The sequence below is a fragment of the Phoenix dactylifera genome, chromosome 11 (assembly GCF_051530095.1).
Source record: "Phoenix dactylifera cultivar Ajwa chromosome 11, Ajwa_hap1_PhDact_Kaust_v1.1, whole genome shotgun sequence".
Classification (NCBI taxonomy): Eukaryota; Viridiplantae; Streptophyta; class Magnoliopsida; order Arecales; family Arecaceae; genus Phoenix; species Phoenix dactylifera.
Window position 1 is genome coordinate 4,569,952 of NC_143200.1, and position 20,741 is coordinate 4,590,692.

Sequence of the window (20,741 nt, forward strand, 5' to 3'; positions counted from 1 at the left end):
AGATTAATGTCAAAAACTTTTAAAGAACATCTGTTAAAATGCATATAATTGAAATGACAAATTGTAACTGCAACTATCATGACTCGAGAAAGTAAAATTAACCAAAAATTGACACATGAAGCAACATCTACTGCAACTGGAATTTGGACAAGCATCAACCCCATTGAAGAAGATAAAGTAGGCTCCGAGGGTATGATTCCAAACTCAAGGAAACTATGAAACAGACATCATTAGGAAAGACAGTTGGATTTGCCTAAAAGCAACAAGTTAATTTACAACAAAAAGACATGTAAGCTTCATTTGATCCATTTATTCTGCTTAGGACATGGAGTAGATCCATGCACGAGCTCTCAGAGTTCACCCATAGCTTTGGGTAAGAATGTCTTAAATTTGATAACAAGCTGACGAGATTCAATCCTTCCACATAAGATGAATTGCTAGGGTTTGCGGTCTTGGAATCAAAAAATCTGTGTAACCAAGGATAACTTTGGTATTAATGGAAAATTTTTATTTTTGTGCAGGGACCGAAGCCTCTACTGTAAAGTTCTACACCTTCTTCCACCTATAACATGTTATAATAAGAATGAAACTGATAAAAGCTAAAGAAAAAAAAACACAAAAATCAAAGACAAATCTAGTTTCATCTGTGTCTCCAGTCACTTGAATAGATGTGAATTTACATACATGATATAAAAAATGAAGAAAATACCTGACAGCTGTTTGTTTGTGAGTGTATTTGACGTAACATGGAAAAAACATTGTTAGGCCAGATATCACTGAAAAATGTAATTTTGAATTTCATAATTTCATACTGCATAAAAATCTATCATTCCTCCAAAAGAATAGCATACTACTATAATATAATTGTGACAAATTATCATAAAATTGTACTACACTGACATACTAATAATATGTTAAAGTATTAGAGTAATATAGATATATTCATATGACATAATACTCTTACTATAATATATAATTATGTTATCAAAGTACACTTATAATTTCATAACTAGTATTTGGCTGGTGTGATGCCTATGCAAGGAAGCACTGAATTGTTAGAATTTCTCCAGGCTGTGAAGAACAAATATTCAAATGCCAAAGTCTCCCTTTTATGTTGTGGAACCATTTTTTCTAATTTTTTCTACTTCTATCTTTTAAGTGAATTAGACTCTAAGAAGTCCATTTGCAAAGGAACTTGAAAGGAGCAGTCTACCAATGGAAAGCTTTGGCTTCTAAAAAAATAGTAGATACCATAGAATGCATTACATATCTAACATTATATTATAGTGATGTCATACGTTTTTATACCAATATAGTGTACAATATATACTTAGTCCATTATAAGATACATTACATTATATATTAGGGTTATTTGCATATGCGTCCACCATATTTTGTATTTGCAAATTAATCCTGCAAACTTCATATTTGCATATTAATGCCTGCAATCTTATTACTCTTTGCATGTAAGTAACTCTGGTTAACCAAGCAAGACCTGAACAGAATATTTACTCTTTGCATCTTTATTTCCCTAATGATGTTACTTTACTAGAAAGTTTTTGCCCTTACAAGAAAATTTAATAAGTTTTTATTTCTTAGGAAAATAACCTCTTCAGGAGAATACTTTAAAAAAAAAAATGCTGCACGTGAAAAGGGGAGAAAAAGCACTTAGCATAACCTAAGTCCCTCTAACCTCTTCACTTCTGCAACCTCGAAGGGTTTTCGTCATTCCCCACTCTAGTAACCCTTAACTACAGTTTGGTTAAGGAACATTAGCAGGACTAATATGCACAACAGAAAAGGATATGGGGAATCATATGAAAAAAAAATCCAACATTAATATGTTATATCATATATTTTTGATACCATTATATACACTATATATAATGATATAACATAATAACATTAATAATTATTATTTAATATATCATACAATAAAATTATTATAAAAAATTAAAATAATGATGATATCACTAAAATATTAATTAATACTATTATTATAAATATTATATGATATTACGGCGATCTAATTCTTGAGTCTTTTAAGTGACATTTTGCACCAACCAAAAAAGTATAATTCGAAGTGTGGTCATTTTAGCTGCAGTTCAGAATACTGCATTTCAGGCCAAATATGCAATTGCAACTACATGTTGGGTATTTTTTATCCACAAGAAAACTACATGTTAGCAATTGAACTGCATGAAACTAAACAGTTGATTAGAGATGTTCACGTAACTGGAAAGAGGTTCAATTGCATGATACCAAACAGGCCCCAAGAGAGTAGATTCATGAGGTTTCTTATAATGGGCAGATAAGCAGACAGCTGAATTTATGAAATTTGTTTTAAAGACCTCTTCCAACAAAACTTGTTGAAGTTTGTCAGTGCAGCTAACTAGATAAGAGTGGTCTCGTTTTTCTAGTAAAATCTCTCAATGGCTAACATGCAATCACAACAACTGACAACTTGCTAAAGTAATAAAAACTGATTATTGCCATGAGGCACTGCAGCAAGATATCCTAAAATGGCAAATAAATCAATTGATTTTGCAATCCACATGATTACCTTAATTGGAGTTTGCTAAAAATCCCAAAAAACACTCATGAGCCACTGGGTGTTAACCATGGATTGATGGTTGGTAGAACCATCAAGGTTGTGCAAATCCAGTAACATTAAATCTATGGAAGTGACTTCCAGAGGTCTGTATCTTGCAATCATTTCTATTAACTAGATATCATATTTAGTACTTCCACACATTGCTTTAATTACTCTACATTTCTGCTGTACATTAATATCATAAAATACATAAGGAATATATTACATTAACAAGTTAAGCTTCCCTGGAAAGATATAGATTACATGACACAACATTTCAGGCAGATAAGATTAGTGTTCATCTCTGAAACTGCAACATCCTTTTCTCAGGCATGAAAATTCTATGGAACCAGCAACATGGATATGAGGAATCACAGGACAGCTAGTTAATCTTGCCTCATGAGGTATGTAGATATGCTAGCAAGTCTTTTTTTTATGTGTAACCACCAAAGAAGAGGTCGTTATAACCACCCAATATCAAAAGCATCAAATGAAAGTTGAGAGAAAAATATAAAGAAAAATAACCAGCAGGTATTGCACACACCAGAAGGCTAACTCATACCTATTGCCAGAGCCAGAAAAAACAGTTAGGCCAAAGCAGTAGGACATGGATGAAATGCAGTGCCACCTGCAATCCACTGCCTTTTCCTTCCACAAGGAAGTGTGCAGTCTGGCACCTTCTGCCATTGCTTATTTGCCATGTCATATGTAACAAGACAGTTCATCCCCCTAGACCTCAATGAGAGCATCAGTAACCCTCGATTGCCCAAGCATGTCATCCTCACGTGCTTACCATAAAATTCTAAGCACCAGATGTTTGGCATTCTGTCCACCTCCTTCCACAGGAGAGTCATTTTCTGTAACTCCCATATGCAGACGCACATGCAAGCGTTCTTAGACAGCAAACCCACAAGCATAACCTGCCCCCTATGCTCTGCAAGTGCGTGGTCAGTTAGGTGCAGCAGCGATGGGATGGCAAACTGCTTCCAAACACCAGTGGCCACGTCATATGACAAAATGCCATCTGGTGCAGCACGCATAAAGTAGAGCGTGCTACCAATTGATACAGTTTGTGACCTAAAATTTAACGAAAGAGGGAGCTTGACGCTTGGTGGAACAATACCAAGACGTGTCCAGCTGTTCTCTACTGAATCATAGATCTCATGATCCCCATTGCATCCCAACCACATGATTTTGTAACCGCTGCTGGCTGTATTCCCATTTAGTATCATCCCAACAGCCACTCGTGACCATACCTGGACCGACCTTGGTGGAAGTTCTTTGAAAGAGTGGCTTAGTGGGTTGTAAATGTAAAAGTTCCTATGGCCTATATCCAAGAAACAGATAAGACCACCAGCTGAGGCCACTGGAAGAATAATCATCTTTGCAGGCAGAAATGGGATGGATGGGTGGTGCCATTTTTCCATAGCAGGGTCATACATGGCTCCGCTGTTCAGATCTTCATGATTTATTGTATAGAACCAAGGATGCATGCGAGGAGCTTCAGCAAAGTGCTGGGAGAAGCTGTTTGACGTCAATAAAGAGTTCCATTTTCGGCAAACAGAGCGAAAGCGGAAGAATGTGGCTAAGGGAAGTCTTGCAATAACAGCTTCAAAAAGATCTTCAGGAAATTCTTTCCATATTTGTTGTTCCATCTCAGTTGAACTTGAAGCAAGTGACCTTTCACAACTCTTTTCTCTTCGTGATCTCTTGCAAGGTCGAGATTTGTTACCTTCCACCATCTTTAGGTACTCAGACTTCTCTTCCATTATAAGACCACAGTAATCATCCTCCATTAAGCTGTATCAAGATCAAGTAAATACCATCTGTTAAAAACCAGTGTTTAGCAAAAACTCAGATCAGTTATTTTGTTTGTTCATATTGTAACAGTACAGCAACTGACAGTCAAATGCCTATAGAACAAACTGTTACACAAGCAAAAACCAATAAACATATGAAGAAGCATAAGTGCACCTAATCGTGACTTAGTCTATTTCTCATGACTATAAGCCAAAACCAAGCTGTGTTCATGGCAAATATTTCAAAATCCAAAGGAAAAAAAAACATGGAGACTATGCTAGATTGATGAAGAACAGGATAGTCATTATACTAAACCAAAATAACAAGGTTAAAAAGGGAAGTCAAAAGATAGAGACTACGGTACATTGATGAAGTAAATAGCTGAAAGGTGTAGTACAATCGATTGAATGAACCAAATACATTCTGGCAAAAAAGCAAAAACATATGTATACCATTAGCAATCTCAGTAATCCATAATAACTATAACCTATTCAAGAAGATCAATGAAAATTAAAAAGTAAGACATATAAAGGCAAGCTTGTGAATCACAGGTAAGCTATTACAAGACGTTCCTCAATACAGATGCATAACACCTTCAAATGGTGAAAATGGTTGCTCTAAAGGGTAATGAAAACCAAATCAACAACATAAATATCATAATAACAGCAAATAATGATCACAATGAAAACAACAACATCAATAACAACAAGAGAAACTAATATGATAACATATTTTAATAAAGATCTGAATGAAATCATTAGAAATATATTTTACCAACATAATTTTCTCATGTCTCGAATATTGCCACCATTATTTTTTATTTGCAAACATGTTTTCATCTATCCAAATTGTGTGCATATGTAACTAAATTCTTTGAAAGTTTTTTCTAATAGTCCTTATTCAATAACCATCATTACAAACTTAATTATTTCCACTATACCACCAAAATCATACTATCCTCTCCCGTCCTCATGTCAATATTAAAGTGATGCACTAGCCAGCCCTTGCCCATCTCATTACGGCCTGTTTAACTTGTGATGTATCTATATGGGTATTTGATATGATGGGGGCAACTCATATCATCAAATTGCATATCGTACATAAACTTGTTACATATCCAAGTACAAAGGATGCATTACTTGAGGTGAGAGCAAGGAGTTTCGCATTTGTTGTAAGACTATGAGTTTTCATTGGAATATTTAGTCTAAATCCTCTCAAAAATTTAGCAATTCTCAAAATTTTAAAAGATTATAGGTGGCAGTTAGGTTCCTTAGGTGGCTGCCCAGAACCTAGGTGCTAAATGGATGCCTAGGTGGGCACCCAAAGGACAAAATGTTCCAAATATATAAGTTTAAAATATAAAAATAACATAAGGAAAATTCCAAAAGGCGAGCTATATCTTATAAATGAAACATAAGGAACTATCAACTTGGCGATGTCCAGTACTAATTTATAAAACAATTATCCTCCCACTTGAAACACAACAGAAAATGTTAAGCCATCTAGACAGCCCCACCTAGCAGACCATCTACATGGCCAAGGCAGATTTTTTTTAAAACATAAGCTATTCTTTCCCATTGAAAGAAACATGGTTGGTTGGAGCTGGAAGATTGCTAAATAACATCCAATAATTCAAGTGTTGATGAAGGAGCGCTTGAAATATCTTCTTGCATTCCTTTTGGTGCTAGATACAAAAGGATACGAAGAAAAGCTTCTGCAAGGATGGATTCCAACAATGGCAAGGGACATCAAGAACAAAGGGTGCTCACATTTAGGAAGGGCAATGAAGTGCCTTATTTTGATAAAGAAAAACTTGCCAGGAGCCTTTTTTGGTATTTTTTTTTTCTTCTTTTTCCCCCTTATCACCTTCCAAGGGATTTCGTCAAAACTAGTACCTTCCTATTTATTCTTACGTGCTAGTCATTTCTACATTTTCTTCTGACAGTAATAGAAACAAAACATTGGGGAGTTCTTGAAGGCAATATACTGTCACTACCTATAAGCCGTTACATTGGTATAGTTGTTATTGTTGCATTCAATTGCTTCTTCAAAGTTGGGGTCCTGAAAGAATGCTGATATAAAATATTATACTAGTTGATGATATGAGGTCTAGGTGGATGTTAATATGGAACCTACAAAGTTACAGTGAATTAATATAAAAAAAACTAATCACACAAAAGTGGGGTTCAGAAAAAGCAATTTTAATTAAATTGAAAAAAATATGCAAGAGTCGAGGGTGAATTTAAAACAAAGGAATGAGCAGTATAAATGTGAAAGGAAATTAGTTATGTTGCATTAGAATATGCAAACCGATGCACGAATGTGAAGCTCTTTAGCATCACAAATATGAACTTCTTTTAGTTGAAAAATGGTTGCCTATACCATAATCCTTGATCATCACAAAAAACTGCAAACAACAAGAGCTTCAGTATTCAGATAATAAAGCAAGCACAGCAATGCATCTAATTAACTTATTCTTGGTCATATCAGCTTCCAATACCAACAAAAGAGAAAAAAGGTTATATCATACTTATAGATCAATTGATAAGTTCCCCTGTAAATTCCAAAAGTTGATGCAACACCCATAAATCAAACTCAAAGAGCTGACTAGAGTCCAATTAGCACATGTCAAAGCACAAGGTTCTTATAATATGATCAAGAAGAGTAGAAATCATTTAGAAATTTCCCTTCCAAAAGTAAGTCAAAGGTTTGAGAGGCCTTGCTATACTTGAACTTTCTTCAAGGGATTTTTGTCCTTTTAGTGAGGGGAATATGGGGAGTTAGGTGCATCCAAAGGCAAAATTATCCTACAGAATTCCAGAATAATTTTACAAAAGTAAATCATAAAAATACTAGTACTTGATAATTCCATAATGATAGAGGGCAAAGAGCCAAATGAACCTAGCATCAAGTAAACAGTATGATCAAAACATACATACATACATACATACCATCTGAAAAATATAATTTTGCTAATTCACAGAATCACCGGAAAAATATTTGTCAAGAATAAGAATAAGAAGAACATAAAAGCAAGATGAAATCGAACACTCCTTAAGCATGCAATAAAATACCACAACATACAGATTAAGACCGCAAAAAGCGCTCAAATTGCAAACACTGAATGACAAATTTCCGCAATCAAACATACCCAAATAAATAAATCCTTTTCAAGCTCTCCGCTTTCTCTCAGATATCCAAAACCTAAGCAACGTCTTGGTTTCCAAACCAAAATACAGCACACAACCTACTTCACAAGAATCGACTCCTCGTTTCCCCCGGAATCAAACCAACAAAAACCCTAGAGAACCTCTTCCCAACAACCCAAACATCCATCGAAAACTTAAAACAAACCGAGAAAAACATAGAGAATGAGAGAGAAAGAGAGGGGGGGCTTGCCTTGCATTGAGGTGGGGGTGATCGAGGGAGAAAGAACCGTAGAGCTCCCAGAGCTCCTGGATCTGGCCGACGAGTTGCCTCAGCACCGCCACACCTTCCATTCCCCGCCACCTCCGTACTCGACCACGACGCCGCCGCTCGCCGCCGGCCCTCCCCCCCCCCCCCCCCTTCCCTCTCTCTCCCCTCTCCCCTCTCCCCCTCGGCCTCTAAAGGGTAGTTCTATATACACCCCCCCTATTGCTCAGGACACCCCCCAAAAACCAAAAAAAAAATACCCAAACTAACCTTTAGTGTAATTACCATATTGCCCTTGAAATTTTCTCATACACCCCCCTTTCTCCTCCTCCGTTTCGTTTTGAAAAGAAAAAAAAAAAACCCCCCTCAAACCCCCCTTAAACCCCTCGATCCATTTACATCGTTTAGGCGATCTTTGAAGGAGATTTAAGCCCCATTCGAAGCATGGACAAGCAACTAGTGATTTGGGACGAAGAATCGGCCGCAAAGGTACGTGTTCCACCTTATTTCGAAATTTTTTTTTTTCACGGTTCGTGCTCCGTTCGGCACTGGATCGCCGAACAAAAGGCTTCTGTTCGGCTGCACAGTGCCGAACAGAAGCCTTCTGTTCGGCAACCCTCAACCGAGCAGAAGCCTTCTGTTCGGCTGCACAGTGCCGAACAGAAGGCTTCTGTTCGGCACTGTGCAGCCGAACAGAAGGCTTCTGCTCGGTTGAGGGTTGCCGAACAGAAGGCTTCTGTTCGGCACTGTACAGCCGAACAGAAGCCTTCTGGTGCCAAATCGCGTGCCGTGCTGAATTTTGTGCCGAACAGATCCTCTGATTCATTAATTCTTGGTGATAAATTATTTTATATGTAGGGCTATGCTACAACCGAATCGAGTATAATTGGATCAGAATTTGTACTGGATTACACAAGCGAATTTACAACTTACGAGGTATTATAATGTATTGTGCAATTTTGTAATAGTTTAGCGAGCTATTTTTACAACTGTGTACTTACATAAATTGTTTAATGTATAGATCTTCAAGAGTAGAGAGGACTTGTGTAATTGGTGTCGTGAAGCTGGGAGGCGAAATGGTTTTGTTGTTGTAATCAAATCATCCGATGCAGGTACCATTTCTAAGAAACCCAGAATTACGTTAGGTTGTGAGAGGGGTGGGACGTACCGAACCAAAAAAGAAAAGCGAATAAAGACTGCCTGTGGGACAAAGAAGTGTGGATGCCCTTTTGCATTAAGAGGAAAGAAATTGGATACTGCGGATGATTGGATATTACTGGTACTGCTAGACATTTATTATGTAGATGGCATATTAGTAGGAATGTTTTGGCCAAGTGCAAAAAATTTTTCGAATTGAAGGAGAAATGGGATAAATTTATTATGAGTTGGAATATACTAGTGCTGTCCTCCACGGAAGACGAGTATAATGATCGCTGGAGTGCACTGCAGAGAGAGTTCGGTACCTATCCAGATGCACTACAGTATGTGTCAGATACTTGGCTGAGCAAATACAAGGAAAGATTTGTTGCGGCATGGACGGATACATGCAGGCACTACGGAAATGTGACGACAAATAGGTATCACAAATAAAGACTCATTTAATTTTAATTTGCCTCAATTCTTATATCTAACTTTCATTTGTTTACTAGGGTCGAGAGTGCACATGCAAAGCTCAAAAAGCAGCTTGGATCAAGCCAAGGAAGTTTCGAGTCATCTTGGACTAGAATATATGGATTGATTGAGTTGCAGCACAGCTCCGTTAAAGCCTCATTGGAGAAGAGTTTATTGGTAGTGCAGCACAACTTCAAGCCAGCTGAATTCAAAGAGTTGCGAGGTTTCATATCTATAAGTGCGTTAAATCATGTCCTCGCCCAATCGAAACGAGCCAATTCAGTTGGGTTTGATGATTCAAATTGTGGGTGCGCTATTCGACGCACACATGGTATACCATGTGCTCACCAGATTGCGCGGTACAGGGTGGAAGGTCGGCCCATTCCTCTCGACTGCATAGATCCTCATTGGAGGAAACTTGATATTCTGCCTACCCCCCCGTGCAGCCAATTCAGTTGAGTTGTGATGCAGAGTTAGATTTGATTGCGCTACGATTCAAGAAGTTAGATGGGGCTTCTCAATTGCAGATGATCAAGAAGTTACGAGAGATTGCAAGTCCAGATAGTACACCTCTTTTAGAGCCTGCAAAACGGAAGACTGGTTCACGTGGGCGCGCTTCAATGAAGGTTGATACGTCTACTCGACGTGACCCGTCTGCGTTTGAGTTGGTTCTATCTGGACAGGATAGTTATTCACCTGGTGTTGAGAAAGTTACCATCCGCAATCCATCTACTCAGATTCAAAAGAGGCGGCCCAAGCAAAAGGTAAGTACCAAATATTTATTTCCTTACAATAGGTATCACAACGTCTACAGGACGGTCCGTGCCGTGCCGGTATGTGATGTGCCGATACGGGACATGTCGGGACGTGCCGTGCCGAGATGTGCCGATACGGGACATGTCGGGACGTGCCGTGCCGAGATGTGCCGATACGGGATGTGCCGTGCCGAGATGTGCCGATACGGGACATGTCGGTACGTGCCGTGCCGAGATGTGCCGATACGGGACATGTCGGGACGTGCCGTGCCGTGCCGGTACGGGAAGTGCTGAGACGGATAACTATTTGGATATTTCTGCCATTGTTACATATAACTATTTGGATATTTCTGCCATTGTTACATATTTTCTATCATTTGATATTATTTGCAGGTTTTTCGTACTAGAGCCCAGTCACATACGCCCATTATCTATATTGATGCTATTCCTTCTGCCTTGAGACCATACATCCAGCATATCAAGGATGTAAAAGCTGATGGGAATTGCGGATTTAGGGCAATAGCTGACTTATTGGGATTTGGAGAAGATGACTGGGTGCGTGTTAGGAAGGATTTATTGCAAGAGTTGCAATGTCATTCGGACCACTATCGCACATTATATGGTGTGGAAGGGACGATTGCTGAGATCACTCATGCATTATCATATTATGATGATTGTCCACCATATGACAGATGGATGACTATGCCGGACATGGGTCATCTTATAGCATCCTGCTATAATGTTGTCCTATACCATCTCTCGTTGCAACAATGTCTGACCTTCCTACCTCTCCGTTCTGTGCCAGTACCTCTTCTATCCCGCAAAGATATCGCTATCGGATTCGTAAATGGAAATCATTTTGTTGAGGTACTACGTTCACAACACTTGCGAATATTTAATTTTGCTTATTTAATTTTGCTTATTTATAATTTTGTAGCTATTAATATTTTCTTATTTCTAATTTTGAAGGTGTTCTTGTTGCCGGGACATCCCGTTCCGCCAGTAGCGACCAACTGGCGAAAATATCATCTTCCTTGTGCTACCGGATGGAAAAATTCATATGAAGCACGGATTCAACAGTTCAAAGAGAGCATCTCACCTAATGTTATAACTAGCGAGACAGTAGAGTTAGATTGATTCTTTATATATGTACAATTTTTGAAAGTTGTAAATTTTTTTGAGCTCTTAGAGTCATGTACTGTGAAACTCCATCATCAATATAAATCAAAAAATATCTGTCTTCGCATTTTTCGGGTATTGGGGGTGCTGAGGTGGCTCTCCATCAGCTGGGAATACATATGAAGACTGTTGTTTCCGTTGAGATTTCAGATGTAAACAGAAACATACTTAAGAGCTGGTGGGAGCAATCCTAGCACACAGGGGAACTAATAGACCTTTCTGATGTACAAGAACTTAACGGTGACAAGCTTGAGCAGATGATTAACACATTTGGTGGGTTTGATCTGGTTATTGGTGGAAGTCCATGTAATAATCTTTCAGGTAGCAACCGCTATAGTCGTGATGGGCTGGAGGGTAAACATTCATCTCTTGTTTATGATTATTTTCGCATCTTAGACCTTGTGAAGTGTATCATGGGGAAGAACTTCTGATTGCACCATCTCACTTTCTTGTTTTTGGGTCAGTGAATCTAGTTGTATGTTACATCAGGGTACGTTACAGCAGGCATCATCATTTCTGAAGGAAAAGTTGAGCAGGCATTATCATTTCTTTTGTTGGAAAAGAGGGCTCTGTGATGTTCTTGGTCAGGTGAGCGAAGCGCAAATAGGCTGCGCGCTTTATTTGGGGGAGTGAGAAATTAAGGGGGTGGTAGAGCATCTTTTAAATGTTTGCCTTTGATGATTGAGGCGGATTTTCTGATAAGCAACAGTACTTTAGTGGAGCTCGTTCCTGTAATATAAATGTATAATTACTACTACTTTATAAAACATCAATAAACAAAATATAATGCTATAACAAATAAACAATACCTGTTGACTCCAGATGGAAGCTGCTATATGCGTCCTGAAACTGATCAGGACGGACTCATCCTCTGGACCTCCTGGACATGGTCCAACGGACTCATCGTCTTCGCCCCTAGCGGGCATATCATCATGCTCTGACTCAGGAGAGTCCGATGGCATATGAGCAGGCTCGGGAGAAGCAATCCTAGCACGACGTCTCCTAGCTGACGCCGTAGGTCTAACTCTGGCGGGACGGGGATCCATGTCTGAAAATATAGAAATTCAATGTTAGGCTATATCAAAGAAAATAATTCAATTGCATACATAAATGTTCGGCACAAAATTCAGCACGGCACGCGATTTGGCACCAGAAGCCTTCTGTTCGGCTGCACAGTGCCGAACAGAAGGATTCTGTTCGGCTGCACAGAGCCGGACAGAACCCTTCTGTTCGGCACTGTGCAGCCGAACAGAAGGCTTCTGTTCGCCACTGTGCAGCCGAACAGAAGGCTTCTGTTCGGTTGAGGGTTGCCGAACAGAAGGCTTCTGTTCGGCACTGTTCAGCCGAACAGAAGGGTTCTGTTCGGCGATCCAGTGCCGAACGGAGCACTGGAGGCGGGGGGGGGGGGGGGGTGGGGGGAGCTACCTCGAGGTGGTCGTGGAGGCGCCGGCGAGGTGCTCGTTGCTCGGGAGATGGCCGGGGAGGTGGTTCCGGGAGAAGCCGGCGAGGTGGTCGGAGATCGGGAGAATGCCGGCGACGAGAGGGAGAAGGGGGAACGGGGGGGTTTTGGGCGTTGGCGAGGTGCAATGCACCGACCGGCGACGAGAGGGAAAAGGGGGAGACGGAGGGGGTTTGGCCGCCGGCGAGGTGCTTGAGGCGAGGTTTTTTGGGCGGAAGGGAGAAGCCGGCGGGTGTTTTGGAGGGGAAGAGCAGGGTGGGGGGGGTTTGGGGGGTGTAGAGAGCAATTTAGGTGAGGGGGTGGGGAGGGTGGGGGGTAATTTAGGAATTTTTAATTTTTTAGGGGGGTCCTTAGCAAATGGGGGGGTGTAGAGAGTATTTATTTTTTTTTAATTTTTGGGGGGTGTCCTGAGCAATAGGGGGGTGTATATAGAACCACCCGCCTCTAAAACGGGGGGTTCTATATACACCCCCCCTATTGCTAAGGACACCCCCCAAAAACTAAAAAAAATACCCAAACTAACCTTTAGTGTAATTACCATATTGCCCTTAAAATTTTCTCAGTACACCCCCCTTCCTCCTCCTCCGTTTCGTTTTGAAAAGAAAAAAAAAAACACCCCTCAAACCCCCCTTAAACCCCTCGATCCATTTACATCGTTTAGGCGATCTTTGAAGGAGATTTAAGCCCCATTCGAAGCATGGACAAGCAACTAGTGATTTGGGACGAAGAATCGGCCGCAAAGGTACGTGTTCCACCTTGTTTCGAAATTTTTTTTTTTTCACGGTTCGTGCTCCGTTCGGCACTGGATCGCCGAACAAAAGGCTTCTGTTCGGCTGAACAGTGCCGAACAGAAGCCTTCTGTTCGGCAACCCTCAACCGAACTCTTCTGTTCGGCTGCACAGTGCCGAATAGAAGGCTTCTGTCCGGCACTGTGCAGCCGAACAGAAGGGTTCTGTCCGGCTCTGTGCAGCCGAACAGAATGCCGGCGACGAGAGGGAGAAGGGGGAACGGGGGGGTTTTGGGCGTTGGCGAGGTGCTTTGGGCGGAACAGTTCAAAGGGAGACGGAGGGGGTTTGGCCGCCGGCGAGGTGCTTGAGGCGAGGTTTTTTGGGCGGAAGGGAGAAGCCGGCGGGTGTTTTGGAGGGGAAGAGCGGGGTGGGGGGGGTTTGGGGGGTGTAGAGAGCAATTTAGGTGAGGGGGTGGGGAGGGTGGGGGGTAATTTAGGAATTTTAAATTTTTTAGGGGTGTCCTTAGCAAATGGGGGGGTGTAGAGAGTATTTAATTTTTTTTTAATTTTTGGGGGGTGTCCTGAGCAATAGGGGGGGTGTATATAGAACCAACCCTCTAAAACTCTCAACTCCCATATCCCCTCTCCAATTGGCGCTCCGTGGTCGCCCTTATTTACCCAAATGCCACCAAGATCCCCTCCCTCCTGGAAACCGGCGAGTTAGATAGCGGAGTTATCCTGCAAGTGTTCGCATGTTACATTCTATGCGTGTATGAGTTGAACGGCAGATCTTAGGTTCTCGTTGATAAATAGGAATAAGGTCTGGAATAAGTTTTATTCTTTTCAAAGAGGCCTGAAAAGAAGGAATAAGTGACCAGTTCCAGCCAGACTTTCTTATCTTCGATACAATTCAAGAGAAGATTTCCTTTTATTCGCTTTTTATTTTATTATATTGTATAAATAAAGAAGAATTATTCTGGAATTGGGCTACTACTAAAAATAACATTAGATAGGAAATGGAGGAATAATAAGCAATAAATCTATTTTATTATCAAAATAATAATGAGCTGGCAAAATAATTGAAAATATTGCCATATTGCTTGGTGGAATAAAAGCGAGAAAAATGTTCTTTTAGGAAGCTAAGAAACACCTGACACCTTTTCTTTAAAAAAAAAAATCAGGTATGAAGCACCGAAGTTTGATGGGATACTAAACAATAAATAATGGGTGGCGTTTGGTGATCCAAATAAGATTACCAAAGTAACCTTAGATCACTGATGATCCTTATCTTAAAATAATTTAATTTTTAATAATTTAATATTACCATATTTGGTATGCTATGTTCTAGTGATTAATGATTCAAAAGTATCTATGAGAAACATGTTTGGCATTCTATAAGAATCCAAAATTACTTACCATATAATACCAAAACTACTCTTAATATATTCTATAAAAATATATTTATTAATCATATAAAATATATTATAATAAAATATCAAATATATTTGTCCATATATTAATTATTAATACATTTTATAAAAATATATTTATTAGTCCTATAAATTATTAATCCTATAAATATATATTAATTGTTATTATAGAATCAATATTTTATTTGTACACAAAATATATTATTTTTAATACTAATAATTATTTTGATTAAAAAATAAGGCAAATAGAAGTAATATATTAAATACTTTCATTATAAAAATATAAAATATAATAATATATTTTCTACTATAATTTAAAATTATTATTGAATAATAACATGACAATAATATGATTAATAATATATAATATTATAATAAATATCATAATTATAAAATATATAATATTAATATAATATTATATATATGTATATATAATATTGACATAATATGTTAACAGTATATTGATATATCAATTTTTTCGCTAGACTGGAGGGCATTTTTGTCCTCAACTTTTAGCCCAAGATCACTGCCCTAAGATGAGTTTGGATTCCTAATGTCAATGATAAGTATTCTATCACTAGGCTAGGCGGTGATTTGAGGAGTGAAGGTGATTTGAGATCACTACCATGTAGAATCTCCGCGATGCAAGAAAACGCGATGATCTCATTATCTCCACCCATATTATCTTTGATCTTGGCATGATCACCCCATACTAATGCCTCCATAGGTTATCGCTTCATGTACTTCAGTTTATTCTGCCACATAAAGAACCTTGCAATTATTTCAGCAGAAGGAATGCTATTTTCTAATGTATGCATAGAATTTAGATATAGGAATTTTTTTCCAGAGTAAGTAGTTGCACTGCCATATTGAAGTTACGCGCCTGCAGCTTTAATTTTTGTACAGAAATTGGGCAGCAACCTTATGTAGTAGGGGTAGTAATTTATGATCCAATCCTTTAATATGAACAATTTGCTGTAAGTAGGTTCGAATTTGATATAAATAGATTTAGATCATGAACAGATCAATATATTTAGACTTGTTTATTAAGTTGGTTGGGCTCAAGTTTGGATCCTTGGTTCGTTTAACCTGTTTGACTCATTTAATAATTAGGTCAGGTTGTGATCCAACTCATTAAGACCTGTTTAATCTATTTAAAACCTGCTTAACATGATCCGCTTAACTTATTTAACACATTTAAATCCATTTAATTCATTAAAATTTATTTAGCCCATTTAACCTAACTTATCATGTTTAATAAATATGTCATGTGGGTCGGATCGGATTGCTTATTTACTAAATAGGTTGGGTTCAAACTTGAATTTTTGACCAACTTAATAAATAGCCAGGTTTAGGTTGATGAATTTTTTATCCGGCCCAGGGTAAAGGAGTGCCTGCTAGATGTAATGAGAAATTATACGCTACACAACCTGCGCCATATAGGGGTGCACTCATCTCAAATTGCTTCCATCTCACTTTATCTTGGTTTGTTCTTGTGGTGCACTGCTAACATGATACATATGGTATAGCATTTAATTTCTCAAATATATCTTCTTTTTTTATCGAAATATTAAAGAAAATATAAAAATAAACAAATTTATGCTTTCACTCTTGTTGGGATGAGTGAGGAAGTGTGCATTAAGTTGTTTGCGGTGTCAATCATCTGTAAGTGCATATACTTGACACATATTGCATCAAGGTGGTCTAGATATTATTGATACTTAGATTGCAAGCATGTAGCTTGTGTATGGTATCACTAGCTTGCATTTCATTATAGAACAATATTTATTGCATCTTAGAAATATGACTAACAACAAAGTTTTCAAAGATTTTATGCCAAAATACTTCTTGTGAGAAGCAAAGAATTCTGGTTTGAATCTTGCTGGACAAGAGAGATGGAAGAATGTGGGTGATTGGACATGAATCCACTTGGGTGGCCTAGACTTAGTAGAGTTTGATCTGGCTACGGCAGGTTTGTTTGGTTGAGAAATGCATGCCTTCTAAACCCGGCCATGCCACTAGATATTACATTAATTAGGTTTCTTATCATGGCCATCGCCTACAAATGCATTTGTACTATGATGCCTAACAAATCAACATGTTGAAATATTTTTCGGGATTCGATTAATCGGTTGCAGGTTAGGTTGGCATCTGACCGAACTAACTTACCCAATCCTTCAATTCATGTCAAAAATTTCTTGTGAACAACAAATGAATTTAAGCTTTGATCTTATTAGAGACACAAGATAAAAGTGGTCTAGGCTTGATAGGACTTTGTTAGTCGTGGTTTGATGAAAGTAAAGCATGTTTACTTGTTAGAGGAGAGATATGGAAGACCCATGCAAGCATGCGTTTAGTCCCACGTCAGTTCTTTGCTGGTGTTCAACATCGGGCCCAGAGAGGGTGAGGTGGTTGGCGGCAGAGTTCCTATAAGGACCCGTACGAACGTGTGTTTAGTCTCAAATCAGTTATTTATTGGGTAGATCTTATATACTTATACAGGATCAAGAAATCCAAATAATATCTTCTGGCTCGCCATTTCGGGGTTGAGGTTTAAACAGGAAGAGTATGTGCGGACCCATGCAAATGTCTGTTTAGTTCCACATCAGTTATTTATTCGAAAAAATTCACAACATCGGTCACGACATTAACGTGCTACAACGGGTTACTAGTAGATAAATCAAGATCATCCAAATTAGATCGAATGAAAGATGAAAAAGGACTAAATAGCTCTTTGGAGTACCGTAGAAAAATCCTATTAGGTCATATAGACTTGTCATGAGGCACACTTGCAACTTTGTGACGGTTCCAATAATGAATCAACATATTTTTTCGCTCTCAAGTTGATGCTAACCTGTACAAGGGTGCATAGAAACATATTTTAAAGACAAAGACCCTTCCTTCCAAAGACTTTCAAAAAAAAGAAAATTCTTTCCTTCCAAGCAAAATAACAGCAAAACAAAAGGACAGCTGCATTCATGTTACAGCGTTGTTTAGAGGCCTTCCAAAATGATAACATGAGTTGTACCAAAAAAAAAAATGTTGACAACATGAGTCTCAATTTATTTGTTCTGAAACATGAAGTAGGCCAAATGAGTGACATTTACATCCATGATTACAAAAGTGAGGAGAAATATATCCACTCCCCATGATGTGATGCAGCTAGCCTTATGATTTTTGTTAGAAGCTAGTTGTCACTCGGCAAAGTTCATGGACTCAGTTGTCACACATTCAAGCATTTGGACATGGCACCAAGTCTAGCAGAAAAATATTATAGTGTAAACTTTTTGTTTTCTCCTCCTCATCGAACTATTAAAGGTGCGGCCTCATGCATGTGGAATAAGGCACTTTCACTCTTGAAATATAGATGACCATAGCCATCGACCCTTTAGAAGAAGAAATTATTCTTTACTCTGTATGCATCATATGGCCGTGCACACCACCAAGCACTGAGGCATATTACTGTAGGTTCCATTCATCATGTGCTTGTCTTAGTAATTGGCTTACACAAATGCACCTCGGTGATTGGTGGTGGGCACGACCATGCTAGTGCATGCAGTGTAGGCTATAGTTTTTCCTTTTTGATGTGTGGAGAGTGGCACGAATAAAACAGGGTATTTGTCGTGCTTCTCACGTATGAATAGGGTACAATCAACAGTATAGTTTCTTTCAAGCAAAGATATTACCAAACCGACAGTCAGGATTTAGTTGCCAAGTCGCTTTTGATCTCGAGCTCCTGTTGCCATACTCATCTTTGGATGTCATCCATCATTATATTCCTTATCCCCATGATTATTAGCAATATAATTATCAAGGAAGCTTCCACATGATACAATGTCATAGTAGCCTTTTCTTAACAGGAAACTAATAATGACAACCAAATAATGTTCTTTCTTTAGGTGGAGATCACATCACCATGGGTTCACTTTCCTTCTTTCCTCTCTTTTTTTGTCTGGCAATCTAGTTTGGATGAAGTATCTAGGAATGTGGGGAGATCTATGAGACCTAGAGTCAAGCGTCATTTGGTTTTGGTTTCTACCAAATCCACCGGGAATTCAAACCTATTGGTGAACATGGATCCTTACCTAATTATCGAACTTTATATCCAACCTAACTCCAGCCTTCTGAGTTGGATCTGCTCCAATACAATTTGTTAAGTAAATTGGTTCTATCTAGGTTTAAACATTAGATTGAACCTAGTTTGGTTGGATCCTTGCAAACTAGATGTGTCTAGGTGGATGGCCAAATGTAGCTTTAATCAAGAAGATGACATGATTGGACCTAGGTTAAGGTTTTTTTTAAAAGGTAGGTGGTAGGGAAAATAATTGGTGGCATGGTGGTCTTTTTCGTGGGATGGCACAGTTGTTAAGGAGAAAGTAGGGGAAGATTAATGATTAGTTTGCCCAAAAACCCAAGAACATATGCAGTGGGTAATCATATGTCATGACTATGTGGGGAGGAAGGGGTAGAAAGAGAGGTGGGTGTCATGAGTAGTTCTCCTGTTTACATGAGCCCTACCTTCCATCCACTTTTGAGCTGTTAAACATCTTGATTTTGGAATGGGAATACTTGATGGTTGTGGCAAGACCGGTCCGCTTGGTTTGGTTGGATGCTTGGGTTTAATCTTGTCTGGTCCGGTTCCTTACAGTCCAGTCCTTTCCGGAACAAATTAAGTTGGTTCATGTTGAGTTGGAGTTATTTGTCGAGGTTGTAAATGGATGCATGGTGAGAGCCAAGGTTCCTATTTGGCATCTTTAATTTTGACATCCGTAGTCAGTCAGATAGTTGTTATGCACGAATCCTCTGCGGTGCAAGGATTGCTTTGCTGAGTGCTTGCAATGCTTGATAGCTACCATCAAGAGATGGACGGCTATCGAACAAAGCAGTCTTACATGCCATACATAGTACATCGATGTTGATAATTATCCATCTTCTAATGGTGGCCATCAAATACTGCACAACATTCTGTGGTGCAAACAACGTAGAGTAGAGGTTTCATATATTAGTTTGGAGGCATGGCTAACTCCTGCTCCGGAGGTGAAAGACCCAGGCTGGATTCTAGTTACAGGTGGAAGGACTTCCTGATGATCTTGAGTCATTAAACCAACTAAGGGCTCGTTTGGTTCGCGGAAAAAGAAGGGAGAAAAGTGTGGTCAACGGGAAAGTAATAAGATGCCTTTTGTTTGGTTGGAATTTTCAAAGGAAAGAGATGGAAAAGTTGTATTCCCATGGAAATATGATTCCCACATTTCATGGGAAAGTTACTTTCCGATAAGGCAGGAAGCACTCCATCTTTATTTTTTTCCAAAAAGGCCCTTCAGCATTAAAAAGGCATTAAAAACCTAACTTTTATTAAGGGTATAATGGGAATTACACATAACTTTTTCAGAAAAGTGGATGGTCAACCAAACATAAGCACTCTAAAAATCTGTTATTTTCCCTTGTTAAACCAAACATGCCAAAAGTACATTTCCAGGAATTCTCTTTCCAAGAATCTTCTTCCCAGAAATCATATTCCTAGGGGAAAAATGCTTCCCGCGAACCAAACGAGCCCTAAGAAAATGGGCTGGATTCTAGTGATAGCTAGGCTGGATTCCGTGCTTTTCTGCAGACAGATGTCAAATATTTGGGCTTCAATCCTTTCTTTTTCTTAAATGTAAGGCATAGAATGGGGAAAGAAGCCTGTAAATGTACAAAACCCATTGGTCAGATGCAATGCATATTGGCTTTTAATCATTTCCTTTTTTTTAAAATGTAGAGCACAGAATGGAGA

General features: G+C 38.9%; 1 protein-coding gene across 6 annotated transcripts; it reads right to left on the bottom strand.

The window, feature by feature from the left end:
• Positions 1-17: 17 nt before the first annotated feature.
• LOC103707847 (F-box only protein 6-like) lies at positions 18-14,232 on the bottom strand. 6 transcript variants are annotated; one of them, XM_088706550.2, is made up of 4 exons: positions 14,153-14,232; positions 7,793-7,998; positions 3,156-4,393; positions 18-467 (listed from the first exon to the last, which is right to left on the bottom strand). In XM_088706550.2, exons 2-3 carry the CDS (start codon positions 7,891-7,893, stop codon positions 3,181-3,183), a joined length of 1,314 nt encoding a protein of 437 aa, XP_088562676.2. In that variant the 5' UTR covers positions 7,894-7,998; positions 14,153-14,232; the 3' UTR covers positions 18-467; positions 3,156-3,180. The 6 variants fall into 6 exon arrangements, with proteins under 6 accessions (XP_088562676.2, XP_088562678.2, XP_088562680.2 ...); XM_088706552.2 differs by lacking the exon at positions 14,153-14,232 and having other exon boundaries at positions 169-467; positions 3,156-4,419; positions 7,793-7,957; XM_088706554.2 differs by lacking the exons at positions 7,793-7,998; positions 14,153-14,232 and adding an exon at positions 7,545-7,786 and having other exon boundaries at positions 169-467.
• Positions 14,233-20,741: the final 6,509 nt, after the last annotated feature.